The 13,858-nt window shown below is 44.5% G+C and overlaps 2 protein-coding genes and 1 long non-coding RNA gene across 6 annotated transcripts; 1 reads left to right on the forward strand and 2 right to left on the reverse strand.

The window, feature by feature from the left end:
- Nucleotides 1-169: 169 nt before the first annotated feature.
- On the reverse strand, nucleotides 170-12,176 carry LOC124312798 (probable GPI-anchored adhesin-like protein PGA55). Of its 4 annotated transcripts, none has more exons than XM_046777266.1 (17): nucleotides 11,974-12,173; nucleotides 11,783-11,892; nucleotides 11,503-11,723; nucleotides 11,244-11,432; nucleotides 11,027-11,170; nucleotides 10,850-10,946; nucleotides 10,456-10,617; nucleotides 5,664-6,415; nucleotides 4,614-5,502; nucleotides 3,602-3,741; nucleotides 3,242-3,537; nucleotides 3,034-3,163; nucleotides 2,872-2,958; nucleotides 2,479-2,804; nucleotides 1,959-2,413; nucleotides 1,694-1,885; nucleotides 170-1,549 (listed from the first exon to the last, which is right to left on the reverse strand). In XM_046777266.1, exons 1-17 carry the CDS (start codon nucleotides 12,150-12,152, stop codon nucleotides 1,347-1,349), a joined length of 4,572 nt encoding a protein of 1,523 aa, XP_046633222.1. In that variant the 5' UTR covers nucleotides 12,153-12,173; the 3' UTR covers nucleotides 170-1,346. The 4 variants fall into 4 exon arrangements, with proteins under 4 accessions (XP_046633222.1, XP_046633221.1, XP_046633220.1 ...); XM_046777265.1 differs by having other exon boundaries at nucleotides 3,034-3,172; nucleotides 3,221-3,537; XM_046777264.1 differs by having other exon boundaries at nucleotides 1,694-1,882; nucleotides 3,034-3,537; nucleotides 11,974-12,176.
- A 210-nt stretch (nucleotides 12,177-12,386) lies between these two features.
- Nucleotides 12,387-13,379, forward strand: LOC124313675. Its single transcript, XR_006910978.1, has 2 exons — nucleotides 12,387-13,060; nucleotides 13,231-13,379. It is a non-coding gene; the product is annotated as an uncharacterized LOC124313675 (long non-coding RNA).
- On the reverse strand, nucleotides 13,092-13,856 carry LOC124313465 (UPF0545 protein C22orf39 homolog). The gene is made up of 3 exons (XM_046778408.1): nucleotides 13,642-13,856; nucleotides 13,409-13,573; nucleotides 13,092-13,348 (listed from the first exon to the last, which is right to left on the reverse strand). Exons 1-3 carry the CDS (start codon nucleotides 13,708-13,710, stop codon nucleotides 13,157-13,159), a joined length of 426 nt encoding a protein of 141 aa, XP_046634364.1. The 5' UTR covers nucleotides 13,711-13,856; the 3' UTR covers nucleotides 13,092-13,156.
- Between the last annotated feature and the right edge of the window lie 2 nt (nucleotides 13,857-13,858).

The following is a 13,858-nucleotide window of genomic DNA, read 5'->3' on the forward strand; positions in this document are numbered from 1 at the left end:
AACTACACAACAACACGGCGCCTTATTATGGCGAATCCGGATTGCTCGGATAGCTCACGACTCACGTCATCCGACTGAGCAGATCCGATTACTAAGGCTACAAGAAACACTAATGTTGTGCACTCAACGGACATGACAATAGCAAACTTATAATGATTTGAAAAAGACGTTTCTCCCCATTGCTTTTCATTTATTTGCGCTACAATGTTGTAACTCGCACTTCTCACGTAATGGATTACAAAATGTGGAGGGTATTGCATCCAAAAGTTGAAGACGGAAAGGAAACACACTCTTTGAACGTATAAAAACGAAACTCATCCAATTAAAAAAAAAATCAGCGCAATCAATATTTTAAATTAATTACCATGTGGTTGTAAGAAGTAGAGAAGAGAGTAGGAAGAAGCAGCAGTGGACACAATCACCTCGGCTGGACATTGGCGTGACTATCAACAACAGAAAATAGGGGGGGGGGGAAAGAAAAATAAAAGCAAAGGCAAACCGTTGCTGTGCGCGGCAAATTTGAAATTGAAAATCATGAAACCCCACAAACACAAAAGAGAAAACAAAAGAAATTACATGGAATCGAGCAAGAGGGGAAAAAAAAACGAAGGGACGACATTTTCTTTCATGACTTTTGACACGAATACAGTTAATAATAAAATAGGTGATTATTAGCCGAAAGAGCGTTGGTGGGTGGGAGTGCAGGGCGTGCGAAAGTAATATTTAGCCATTTTAGGGGGAAGTAGAAAAGGTTTTACACAAACCTTTTACATATTGTTGATGTTGTGTGTTGCCAAGAAAGAAATGTGGGGGGGGGGGATAGCAGTACATTAACTCACGCACACGCTCTCACACACGCTCACTCACACGCAGGGGAAAAAAATGATTGATGATTCTTGAATCTCTTCCTTGATATCTTTACAGGGCCCGCAATCGCAACAAAGTTTTCACGTAGCCATTCTCCATTTCTTTATTTCCCTAGTACTTAAATTGTTCGTTTCTTCTCTCTTTCGGCTCGGATTCAACTATTTTGAAATCTTTAATTATTATTTTTTTTTTTACCTTTATTGTCTTTTAGAAAATTGCAAACGATGGAGGAAAAAAAAAACATATAAAAGAAAAAACGAGAACGTTTAAAAAGCTGGCAGACGATGAATCATGAGCGAATGAAAGAGAGACGGGCGGTATACATAGCAGGCGGCGGTAGGGAGTTATTATAATATGGTTGGGCGTTTTCCACTCGTTATTTCCTTTTTTCCCTCTCTATTTTTTAAATCTCCTTCGTTATCTCGAAGCTTTCACATTTAAAACACGCTTAATTCTGATGCTTTTTAACCTGCTCTACATTATTCCGCGTCGGCCGGTGCGGGAGCAAGGGCGACTTCGGGTGTTGCTGTGGTTGCTTCGGGAGCAGCCGAAGCGCTGGATGCTGATTTGGCTGCTCCCGGTGATTTGGTTGCCGCACCAGTTTTTGTTGCACCAAGCTTGGAAGTTGAAGTCGTCGTCTTTGCGATCGGCTTACCAGGCGTGGCCGTTCTGCTTGCAACACCTGGGAAGAAATAAAATTATTAAAACGTAATTTAGGAGAGAGATAGAAGGTAGATGTTAAAAGTCAATCAAAACGCCCTTCTTTTCCAACACGCTCTGAACAACAACAACAACAACAACAACCGCAAAAACAATGAAACCTTACTCTTCAATGGCGCCGGGCGAGTAGGGGTGGCGGTGGTTGTTGCGGGTTTAGTGGCTGCGAGTTTGGTGCTGGCTGCGGTGGGTCTGGGAGTAGCGGGTTTCGTAGCTGTGCCATTAACGATGGGCTTGGCCGTAGTGCGAGTCGTTGACGTAGCAGCGGGTTTCGGCTTGATGTCGCCGTTGGTAGTAGCTGCTGCACATTTCAAAAAGAATTGACATGTGAAAATCCAGCGGAAGAATGTATACAAGCAAAAGAAAATAAGTACCAGCAGATTTGGTGGCTGCGGTGGCGGCTGGGCGACTAGTGGCACTGGAAGCTTTAGCAGGAGCGGAAACAATACGACGCGGCGGTGTCGCAGATGTGGTCGAAGCGGTGGTGCGAGAAGACGAGGTGCTCGTGGCCGGTTTGGCCGGAGATGCCGTCTTGGCTACTCCGTTCACAGCTGGTGTTGCTTTCTTGGCTGGAGTGGCAGTAACTGTCCGGCTGGCGGCAGTTGTCGTGGTGGTGGTGGTGGTGGTAGTCTTTTTCACCGTCGATGTAGTAGACACTGCGGGTTTGGCAGCAGGTCTAGTGGTCGCAGGAGCTGCTCTAGGGGCAGCAGGTTTAGGAGCAGGAGAAGCAGGGGCAGCTGGAGTAGCTTTTCTCAGTGGAGATAATTTGGTCGGACGCGCTGGTTTCGGCGAATCAACTGATGGTTTAGCGTCAGTGGTAGCAGCACGGCTATAGAAATTAATAAAAATTCAGTTAATTAAAAGATCTAGTACAGTGATCATTTATTAGCATACCGTGTAGCTGGTTCCAGTTTCTTAACTGAATCCTTAGCAGCAGGTTTAGCGGCTAGTGAACTGGCAGCAGGTTTAGCGGCCAGTGGACTAGCAGCCGGTTTTGACGGAGTAGACGTAGTCTTCTTTGCAGCTGCGACGGGTTTCTTAGCGGCAGGAGACTTGGCAGCAGCTTTTGATGCCACTGCTGCTGTAGCGGCGGCTGCAATGCCAATGGCTGTTCCAGTCACAATTAAAGCGGGTGCTTCAGAACCGATAGTAGCAGAATCGGAAACTGGACTCTCCAAAAGTCGTGGTTCGACCGTTTCCTGTGTGCTACTAACTTCCACCTAACGACGTCAAGAAACAGAATTGTATTTAACCTGTTAAGTTCGATTACAGACCAATCGAATTCACCTCTTTGACGTCCGGTACGACTTCATCTGGAACTAACTCTGGTTCTTGAACAGTCGAGGAAATGATGGTAGATTGGGTTTCTTTAACCTAAGAATTGGGTGGTAGTAACAAGTTGGATTAGAGATCTATTTTAAACAAAAACCAGTTGTGTGACATTCAAACCTGTTGGATGTGTGCTTCGACCTCTTCAGCTTGAGAAACAGCTTCTTCCATCTGAGGTTGGTGAACAACATCAGGCTCAACAACTTCATCTTTATGAACAATTTCTTCTTCTTGTTGGACAGCTTCTTCTTGGTGGACAGCTTCTTCTTGGTGGACAATTTCTTCCTGATATTCTTCTCGGTGGACAATTTCTTCCTGATATTCTTCTGGGTGGACAATTTCCTCCTGATGAACAATTTCTTCTGGGTGGGCAATTTCTTCCTGATGAACAATTTCTTCTTGGTGGGCAATTTCTTCCTGATGAACAGCTTCTTCTTGGTGGACAGCTTCTTCTTGATCGACACCTTCATCTATGTGAACAACTTCTTCTACCGGTTCTGGCTCAGGAATGGTGATTTCTGGTTGAACTTCATCAACAGTCAGCTTTTCCAGCTGATTGCCAAGATCATTGGCCTGGCAATCGGTCTGGATGCAGGTTTCATCAGCCTTGCCTTCAGGTTCCAACTGGACATCAGAGTGAAGTAAGAAGATTAAGCAGGGATAATCGAAAAAATAAAATGTTTCTTACCTCGATGCCAGAGCTTGTGTCTGCCACCTCAGTGTTGGTGACGCTCTCCTCCTTGTTTGCCTCTGACTGCCTGTAATCATTGAAGGTCCAGTCATCTTCAGAATCTTCAACTTCATCCATGGTACCGTCTCCTTTCGACTCTACAAGATTAGATAAAAATAGGGCATGTTATCAGTTCGGGAGTGAAAACAAAAATATGCGTAGCAAACGCCCTTAGATTCCGGCAACACCTTTTTTTGAATCTAATTCTAGGTGCATACACATACAAAAAGAAACCAAACAACAGTCTAAGTATATAAATGGAAACTGTTTCTTTTGAATTCCAGCCAACTACCTAATACGACTTTTTGTGCAGCTGACATGACTTAGCACGATAATTGAGCAACGCTTAGCAGAGGGAGAATTGACACTTTGCCGGCTTCGTGAGAAATCGGAATCTGGAATAGTCTGGCGAGAAGAACAGCTGAATGCAAATTAATGGAAGTAGCTATAGAAATGCCACCTAGCGTGAATGACGCCAAACGCTTATCAAATAAGAAGGTGACTTTGAAATAATAAATAATATAAAAAAAAGCCTAGTATAAAACAAAAAAATGTACATAATAATAACCGTGAGACATTCTGCCGATAAGAGAAAAAGAGGAGGGTTCACAGCTTTCAGCACATAAATGATGGGGGAACTTGACACGCCGCATCGAACAAACAAAAGATAATCGATGATTCAAACGGGTGAGGAGATTTGACACGGAAACCTTACGATGTTGACAATTTGTCTTTTTGTCGATCCTCAAAAGAAAGCAAAATAAATACCAAACAGCTGCTGTCTCGTGAAAAACGAAAGAAACTCATTTGGAAAAGGAAAATAAATAGGAAGCTATTAAGATTTAGAATTTTAGACGCCCGAGCCGGCGGTGATTTAGAACCGGATTTTTTTTTTCTTTCCCCCTCTCGTGTCTCTCGCTCCTTTTCTATAGGACAATCAAAGGAAATGGAAGGGAAAGAAAAAAGGTACCGTTAATTGCGTTAGACGCGTTGTGAATATCGTCAAGTGCGTCGGAGCGTGGCGAAATGTTCAGCTCCTCCTGAGGTTCGTCCATTTCGTCGTCGTCTTCAGGGTCATCGTTGGCTGCGGCCAAGAGAACGGCCAGCTGTGAATCGTTGGATGAGCGAATCAGCAATTCCGTAGCGGAGAGTTTACGCTCACTGGAGCTAACCACCGACGACGAGTCTTCTACTTCGGTCTGCTGCTGCTGCTGCTGCTGTTGTTGGTGTTCCAACGGCGAAGACTCGCTAGGGCGGAATTCGAATTCGGGGGCGTGCAAATTCCAGTGGAAATCCGGATCATTTTCAGCCGGGGCAATCACCGCCGACGCAGAAACAATATCTGGCTGCTGCTGCTGCTGCTGCTGGCAATCGACAACAAGAGCGGAATCGACGACCGATGACGAGTTAACAACGAAATCCGTTTCGTCTCCGGCGATGCCCTCGTCCACAAAAGAACCGTCATCAAAAATAGCGGCTGCCGGTTGTTGTTGCTGCTGTTGTTGCTGCAGGTGATCCTCTTCTTCTTCTTCGTCTTCCTCCTCTTCGGCCACAACTTCATCATCTGCGACTGAATGGGCAACTGCAGGAGGGAAAGAGACGGAATTTTCCTCCGAGGCCCACATTTGACGGTCGGCTTCGGTTATGGCTCGGCCGTTCATGTCGCAGACGCCAATCAAATCCTCAATGGGACTAATGATCTGCTCGGTCGTGGCCTCCGTCTCCTCGGATTGGCCAACAAAGATCAGACTGGGCTGGCCGCTAAGCTCTTCGTCGTATTGGTTCCAGTCGACGCCAGCCGGTTGGGCAGTGCCGGATGTTTGGTCCCAGGTCGATCCATCACTGCTCAAATGGAAATCCTGATAAACAAAAACCAAATAAAAACCCGAAAAAGGGATAATGAGAAAGTTGTTGGTTGAGTTTTTGGTTGTTTTGTTCACGTTGTGTTGTTCAACATGTGTAATGGAGGCAACACGCAAGGCTAATTATCTATGGATCTGTTACGGGGCGATTAGCTTACAGATTTCGATTCCAAAGTCACGACGTCGGCAGCGTCAAATTGTTCCAGTTCACGGCCCCATTTGGCCGCTACTTTCTCGTACTGGTCGCGGACCACGTCCAAATCCATGTCTGGATCGGGTAGCGGAACGACAGACGTAGCGGCAAAATGGCGCTCGGACGAGTCACGACCGGCCTCGATTTCCAGAGCTTCGATTTCCGGGTCTTTCCAGCCCCACTGAGCCGTCGATCCGTCGTAAACTTCTGGCGTTTCGGCCGTGTCGCCGTTGAACGAATCGCCAATGGCCTCCTCCTCCTCCTCTTCTCCGTGCTGTTGCCAATTGGTGGCGTCAAACTCGGAAGGCGAATCGACGCCCTGATAAAAGTGGTGATTGTCGTGTCCTTCCGGCGCCAGCAGCTCGTCTCCGTTACCAAACGGATTGCTGGAATCGAATGGATTTTGCGGCTGCTGTCCGTCGGGCGTCTGCTGCTGCTGCTGCTGAGACTGTTGCTGCCACGAAGTTTCATCCGTGAAGACGGCACCACCTTGAGGCTCGCTCCATCCCCACTTGGCCGCCAATTTCTCATATTCCTCTTGTTGCTGCTCCATGCTGGGTGTGTTGTCTTCCAGGACCGAGGTCGGGGCGGGTGGGAGCGGCCGGCGCGCAATCAGTTCCGGTTCGCGGAAGAAGACGACAATGACGCTGATGTTATCCGACGATCCTTTTTGTTTGGCCGCCTGCACCAACCGACCACTCAGTCCGCTGATATCAGCTAAAATAAATCAACACAACCAAAATATTTATTTGAATTCAAATGATGTCATAACATGTCAAAAAATCGAGGAAGGGGAAAAAAGACACGTCACATGTGTCAATCTTCCGCATCAAATGGTCCGGGACAAGATGGCCGAAAAACACCGGTTCTTCGTAGTAGTATAATTCTATTGAAATGCGATGCGGGTTCCGACTCAAGGCCACCACCACCACCACAACAGAAAGAAATACTCGCAGGAATGTGTTTCTTTCTCATTCCCCTTTTTTTCGTGAATAGAAGAAGAAGAAGAAACCACATGTTCGGCACCATCGTCTCTCCACATATGGTTAACATCGTGCATCGTGTCTTTTTTTTTCCTTTTCTTATTCAAAATGAAAAAAAAAAAGCTCTAGCGCTAGTTGCCCCCCGTTGTGTGGTTTTGGCCATCCACCATCTTCACCTCCAATCACAAATTCCAATCGACATGAAGAAGAAGAAGAAGAAGAAAAAACGACGGCGTCGACGTCCTGGTGGCGGTGACTGCGTACGTTTTTGCACGACACCTCTGACCTCCAAGAATAGACACGAAAAAAAAAAAAACCGGGGGTCCGTGCATGTACTACACTTCCGCGTGCAAACTAAACAAAAGAGAGAGAGAAGCCTTGCGGTGGCTGTTCGCGGGAGACATACACACACACATGTTTTAAAAAGAAGAAGCAGCGCGTGATGGTTCCAGCAGCGGAGGAACTCGACTGTAAATTTCATCCCCCCTTCAAAAAAAGATACTTCATCTTCTTCTTCATATCAAATCCTCTTTTTTTTACTCACAACAGGTAAAAGAATATACATATTAAGTATGTCGCGGGGGAGTAGAACAATGAACCTAAAAATGAGCTTATAGACAGCCGGAGAACTCCGGAATGGATACATGCATCTAGTGGTGCGTGACTCGCTTCTTCTTCTATCCAAGACAAAAAAAAAGTTGTTTCTTCTTTTTCTTTAGAAAAGATCCCCCCCACCAATGGCCGGAAGGCGGACTCTCTTCAACCACTACCGACTTTCAAGCTACTTAGGGAGGAGGAACCGTCGGGCTCCAGTGCATCCGGTCACCTTGGCTCAGACGAAACACAAGAAAAAACGGGAAGAAACTAGAAAACAAAAAAAGAACTAAAAGGGACGCTGCAAAAGACGCCATCTTCTTCCGTCTCGACGATCCGGATGATGGATTAACATCATCCGGATCCCCCCCCCCCACAAATAGCCTAAAAGGGGGAGATGATACGAATAGGAAGAAATAAATAAAACTGGGAATAGTGGCACGAGTCTTTCTTCTTCCGCCGAATAATTAGCAGTAAATTTTGTCAAAACAATCAAGGAGAACGTATGTGTGTGTGGAGGTGGACGTCGAAAAGCGGATGTGGATGGGCAGCTGCTGCTTGTCCAGCATCTAAAAATACTTGATTTCAAGACCGGTAAAGAAAAAGCGAGAAGAATCCGGGCAACTTGTGTGTGTATACACAAACACATTTCGCTTTTTTTTCCTCCACCACACGTATAAACTACGCTAGGAGTGAGGGCCGGTGAATCATCATCTCATTTGGAATGGAATTCATCGATCTTTTTAAATCCATCCCTCCTGATGGAGTAGAAACCATAGTGAACAGACGGTAGAGAGCCAGAGGGGGGAGAGAGAGAGCCGGAGTAGGAAAAAAAGAGGGGAGAGTAACAAGACTCCCTTATTCGACTCTCTCACTGTGAGTTGTGTGTGTGTGTAGGTTTTACCAAAAAGGATTCTCCCTTGGAGAGGAAGAAGAAGAAGTCTCCCTCGTAGACGAAGAGGGGGGCCCGATGACGTGTCGTATAACTTATAACATCCCAATTCGACGAATAACGTTCTCTTCTCTAACTCCGTCTCATCTTCAAACCGCATCCATCCCAGCAGCAAATTTCGTATACAAATCCCGCACACACACTCACACAGCCAGTGACACAACCCGGGGGCCATCTGGAACCTCCACATTCCCGACCCCAGCTATACTATAACCATCACGGTCGGGTTATTACTGAAAGATTACCCAGCGGCTTTTCCAAGGTGGGGTTCCTTTTGACACTTTTTTCTTCACCATCCGCAACTAGGAGCCCGTTGAATTTTTCATCAAAAAAGAGATTCTCCTGAACTAACGACCGGTGTCGAGACGTGCATTCGACATCTCTCGCCTTATTCCACCAACTCTCGTAAAAATGTATTAGCCCATTCTGCACGCTGGGCAAGGTCAAAAACGAAGAAAAAGGCAAAATGAAATGACGTCGCACTGTGTGTGTGTGTGTGTGTGCAACCAGCCACTCTTTTTTCTTTTTCCTCTTTTGCTGGGTTCGTGTTTCTCAGCGTCTAAAGTCGACTGCGCAATAAATAATAAAATCTTGATACAAGACACGAAAACTGCTAAAGCAACAAATCCATCAAAAGACAAACACGACGACCGAGAGATCCAACCGTGAAAACCGGCGCCACCATTTTATAAATGTTGACTCATAGACACTCGTGTCATCATATTTGGCAAGAAATGCAAAACTTGTAATCCAATTGGGGGCCACTTACCACAATCTTTTGGCTTATTCTTTTTTTAAATCCCCCAAAACGTCCGTTCACGATTAATCAAATAGTTTGAACGGGCTGGATTTCACCGGGGCGGGGATGGATAGATTTTTAAATCAAATGAAGTTGAATTGTCGATGTGTTTCGAAACAAACAAACGGCGTATGGCGTTGCTCAAAAATTGTTGAACAAGACAAGACAGGAGACTAGCGGTATCCACCACACCCAGGCAACGACTGAATACGGGGGTGAGGACTAGTGCCGGCCGGGTCCGACACACACACACACACACGCTCAAGGGCGGGACCCGTCCGCCATGAAGCCATCCGACGGCAGCGACGTGAACGACGCCTCGGCGCCGCCTTAACCACCCAACTTCCTCCCCATCTCCCGTTTTCCCCTCAAGGAAAGAAAATTCTTTTTGATTATTCCCCCCCCCCTTCTTCCTATTTCTTTTTTGCATCGATCTACTGGAAGTGGAGGCTCTAGTTTTTGTTGGTTTTTTTACTGCTTGGGGGATAATAAAACATTCCCGAGATATTTTCATCACGACAAAATAAGACTTGGGATAAGAAAAATAAAAAGTTTTGGGGCGAAAAAAGGCGGCGGCCATCCGAACATTTTCATCTCCGGCCGTATCCGTTTCGTGTCGCTAAGCCGGAATGAATGGAAAACAAACTTTTCACTGGCGCAATGATACAATTTGGTTACTTTTTTAACTTGAATAGCATTAGTCGAGCTGTAGGTCTTCCTTAGTAATTAAAATGTGCACCGAACTAAAAAAGCGTTGCTCATTTATCAGCGGTGGCGTCCATTTAATCAAAACAATCAGAAAATTGAGAGAAAGAAAATGAAATGGCGTTGTGCTGTCCTAGCCCTGGTTAGGGACGTCATGTCAGAAAAAATATTAAGGAAAAACAGTAGTGAGTCATAACGCGTAGAGGGGACACGCCCTGTCTCTTTCGTTGGCAGTGACATCTCCTATTTCCAATCTACTGAAAATGCTTAAAAGGCCACGTATTTTGTTTTGATATCAAATGTTTCTGTTTGGTTTGCTTTAACGGAGGAGGGATCAACTGCCATGTTCGGGTTTTTCCACATTTTTAGACAAATCTTTCTTCTTCTTCGTTCCCCCCAAACCCGGCGTCAAAATCGCTCGAATGACCACGTCTAGTCCCTAACAGCCCTGAGGGGCCGAGTAAGGGGAACCAAACATAGCCGCTGGAGATAATACATTCAATAGGACTATGTGCGGTTTTTGTATAGGATCAATCAAGGGACTCTATAGAGTCCTCCTCCCCCCCTCCTAGCCGACCCACCCCCCCCCTTTTTTTTCGTCTGCAGTCCAGACCGGAAGTGAGAGGTAGTGACGTCAACCAGGTGTTTTTAAATGGGGAGGGCGATTTCCAGGTGGTACTGGACAAAAAAGATATTAAATATAAGAGAGAGAGATGGTACTTACTCTCGTGGTGCAAGTACTGGAGTACTATGAAGGCGGATTCATCCACGCCGATCGTATCCCAAAGGCCATCACATCCGATTATCAAGAAATCCTCTTGGCCATCAAGCGTCATGGCCACCATGTCTGGCTCAGCAGTAACGTAAGGTTTGTAGCCGGCGTCGCCTGCCAAAAGACCAAAGCCAAAAAAGAAGAAGAAGATGATGGGATGTTTTATTAGGCAGTACATCATTCAGATTATTATTGCCGGAATACGGCTGGGAAAGTTGTTTTTGTTTTTTTTGTTATTTTCTTTCCTCAATGTCGCGCCACATTAAACACTGATTCAATTATTAGCTTGGCGGGACCAACGGCAGTGTAGTAACAACAAAAATATGAAATAGAAATCGTCACGCACCGATAGCTCGAGACACGGCAAGTTGTCCGTTAACGCGGTAAGCTCCGTCCCAGAAAATCACCTCACCGCCAAGATTTGATATCCTTTCCTTCTCGTCCTGTAGGTAATAATAATTTAAAAAAGAAAAATACACAATTAGTTTGAAAGTTGTTTTTTTAAGTTTGTCGAGTTATTTACAATCCTGTCCGGTTTGTGTGGATTGACCAGCTGTGTGGCGACGCCATCTTTCACTAAAACGGCCTGAGAATCTCCCAGCCACGCCGTCAAAAATAAGTTGCCCCTAATGAGGCTTACCACCGCTGTTGTTCCTCCTTTCAATCTCTATGTGTGTTCACACAAAAGGGAAACATTAGAATTGTTCGGCAAACAATGAAAGCGCATGAATGCAACTAACCTCATTTTCGTGTTCTGTTACAAATGCCAAGTCAGTTGCTAAAAAGGCTTCCCTCAAGGCTTCACTCGGTTCCGTGGCGAATTTCGGATTGGAAACCAATTTCTCGTGAAGCTGGGAAGCCGCGTAAAATGCCGCGTCTGTGCCAGCATGACCATCGAAGACGGCATAGTAGCTTGTGGGTACATCATCCTGTCAAACCAAATATTTACTGAAATGACTCATTCTTCTTTTTCGATGATGACACGGTTCTCTTATTTACCCTGATGGAACAAATTTTGTTGAGGTCTTGTATCACTACATGGCGATCTTCCATTTTCCTCCTGCCATTTCTGATCGCATGCACAGATACTGGGTGAAGAGTTCTGTTGCTAAAAGATAATTCGGTGCAAAGGCTCTCAAACTTTTGGTTGTTGAGGAACTCAAAACAAACGTTATTAATTTTGGATGTCACTAGCTGCATTAGCTTTACGGGTTCGTAGCCTGTAAAAGGAATGTCATTAGGAACTAGACGAAACAAATGCATATGTGTTTGTTGTCACCTTTAACATCTCTGTTTACGGCACCATCAACATCATCCTTACTTATGCAGAAGCGAACTTCCCACAGAATAAGGCTAGCCAAGTGAGCAAGCAGTTTAGAAGGGCAATTCCTGTGCAACACAAGTTGAGATAAGCCAGTGATCAAAAATCAATTGAGCCGATGAATCATAGCCGATTATGTTACAACATACTTTTGCTGAAGGTACTGTAGAGTCCAATCGACTATTTCGCCGTCCACTTCATTCTCTCGAATGCTATGCGAACCAACTTTCACTGGTAACGGGTCATTTACGTTAACTGTCGATTGAAAAGTTTCAAAAAAGTGTCGGTACAAATCCGCCGGAACAATTGTGGAACCATTGGATGCCATCGTCAAATAAAACACAAGCAAAGAATAGAAAAAAAGAGTCTTCGTAATTGTCAAACCACTCCCACTATCCGTCTGCAAACGCCAAATGGTAAAACGCGGGATTGGATGGATAAAATACGCGGGAACTCGTCGTACAGTGTGGTTGAACTTGAAATCGTTAATACTGAAATTAAACTGACTGACAAAGCACGTTTATTACCCGCTGAAGAAATTTCTATGTAAATATTTACTTGAGTTTCGTTAAAGTAGAGATAGTTCTAAATTTTTATCTAAAGCTGACCCTCACGACACGAACCGATAAGATGGCGCTGTCCTCCCAGAGTGATAGGTGGAAGTTTTATATCCGTAATTTAAAACCTTTTTATGATAAGAAAATCTAATGTGAAGTTGGCGGAGTCAACGTCATATTCACATTTAAAATGTAATCAATTTAAAAGAATAATTTGAGTTGATAGATAAGAATTTTTGGAGTGGCATCTGACGCTCGTTGTTCGCACTGGCCCTTAATTGGACCACTTTACATAATCGAGTGAAGGTAATGGACAGTGACTAATTGTACGACTCAAAGTTCTCAGAAGTCAACTTTGGAGCGTGAGACCACTAGCCGAGATATACCGGGGCTTCATCGGTATAAGACCTGTCGTATACGTCATGCCGATAGATGGCGTTCAACTAAAGAAGTCCCGCCATTTTTTTTCAACGAATAATTCCAAAATCACTTCCCACACTTTACCCTCTGCCGATAATTCTGAAAAGTTTGTGGCTGCCCTAATATGAACATAATACGATTATGAGTTTTTGAATTGCAACACTTTTCGAAGTTTCAGTCCAGGCAGGCAAAGCCGCAGAGCTCTGGTCCAGGAGTTAGTTCCAACTTCTAAGCGACGACCGAACGTGTGAGAAATTGGGTATGATTATCTAATTTACAAGTGACTTTAATGGCTTTCAATAATTCATATTTTATTGCTACGATAAACTAAATCTACCAACGGTGAAAGTTTACATCACGTCTGAGACGCTTTATATTCACGAGCTTTGTGATCAAGATAGGTGTTCTTGTATTCTTCTTGCATTTTAGGTGGCAATGGTTTATTCCAGTCTTCCGGAGGATTATCTCGATGTTTCCAAACATCGTTGTAATAGTGCGGAGCCAATCTTTCGTAGCGTCGCTTCGATTCACTTTTAATGACTTGTTCCTGTGAGAATAAAGATAATTTTTAATTGTAATATAGTAACCCTTATCAAGTTTTCGTTACCAGTGCAGGTATATCTTTTTGTAAGCGAAATTTCATGCAATTTTCAAAATCTGTCTGCCACTGAGCACAGTCAAGATTTTCTCCATGAATAAAGTATTGGTGGAAGCGCCCTCTGATTGATTTGCACTCAGAGTACTCATCTTTATACGACTCACATGGTCGTACCTGTAAAATTAGAGTATGATTAAGTTTTCACAATAAACTAGTAAACTTTGGAATTAGGTCATACCTACCAACCAGACATTTGGAATATCTTTTTCATCAACATATTGTTTGGCAGGCGTCTCCTTTGCTTCTGACATTCTTTATTGATGGAACTAAGAATATTATGATGCTGAATAACGTTTCTGATTTCACAGCAACAAATTCTTGATTTATAAAAAAAAAAAAAAAAACCGGGGGCAAATCCAAGTTCACTCTTTCAATGGAAATAGGAAATTCGTCTGCTGA

This window comes from Daphnia pulicaria, chromosome 9 (assembly GCF_021234035.1).
Source record: "Daphnia pulicaria isolate SC F1-1A chromosome 9, SC_F0-13Bv2, whole genome shotgun sequence".
NCBI lineage: Eukaryota > Metazoa > Arthropoda > Branchiopoda > Diplostraca > Daphniidae > Daphnia > Daphnia pulicaria.

Excerpts from the sequence above, each read along its gene's own strand:
- LOC124312798 (XM_046777262.1), bottom strand. The coding sequence starts at position 12,152 with ATGGCATCCAATGGTTCCACAATTGTTCCGGCGGATTTGTACCGACAC. Across the intron at positions 11,893-11,973 it reads CTACAGTACCTTCAGCAAAA|GAATTGCCCTTCTAAACTGC; the intron begins GTATGTTGTAAC and ends TGTGTTGCACAG. Across the intron at positions 6,416-10,455 it reads CCAGTACTTGCACCACGAGA|CTGATATCAGCGGACTGAGT; the intron begins GTAAGTACCATC and ends GATTTATTTTAG.
- LOC124313465 (XM_046778408.1), bottom strand. The coding sequence starts at position 13,710 with ATGTCAGAAGCAAAGGAGACGCCTGCCAAACAATATGTTGATGAAAAA. Across the intron at positions 13,574-13,641 it reads ATATTCCAAATGTCTGGTTG|GTACGACCATGTGAGTCGTA; the intron begins GTAGGTATGACC and ends CTAATTTTACAG. Across the intron at positions 13,349-13,408 it reads AAAAAGATATACCTGCACTG|GAACAAGTCATTAAAAGTGA; the intron begins GTAACGAAAACT and ends TTATTCTCACAG.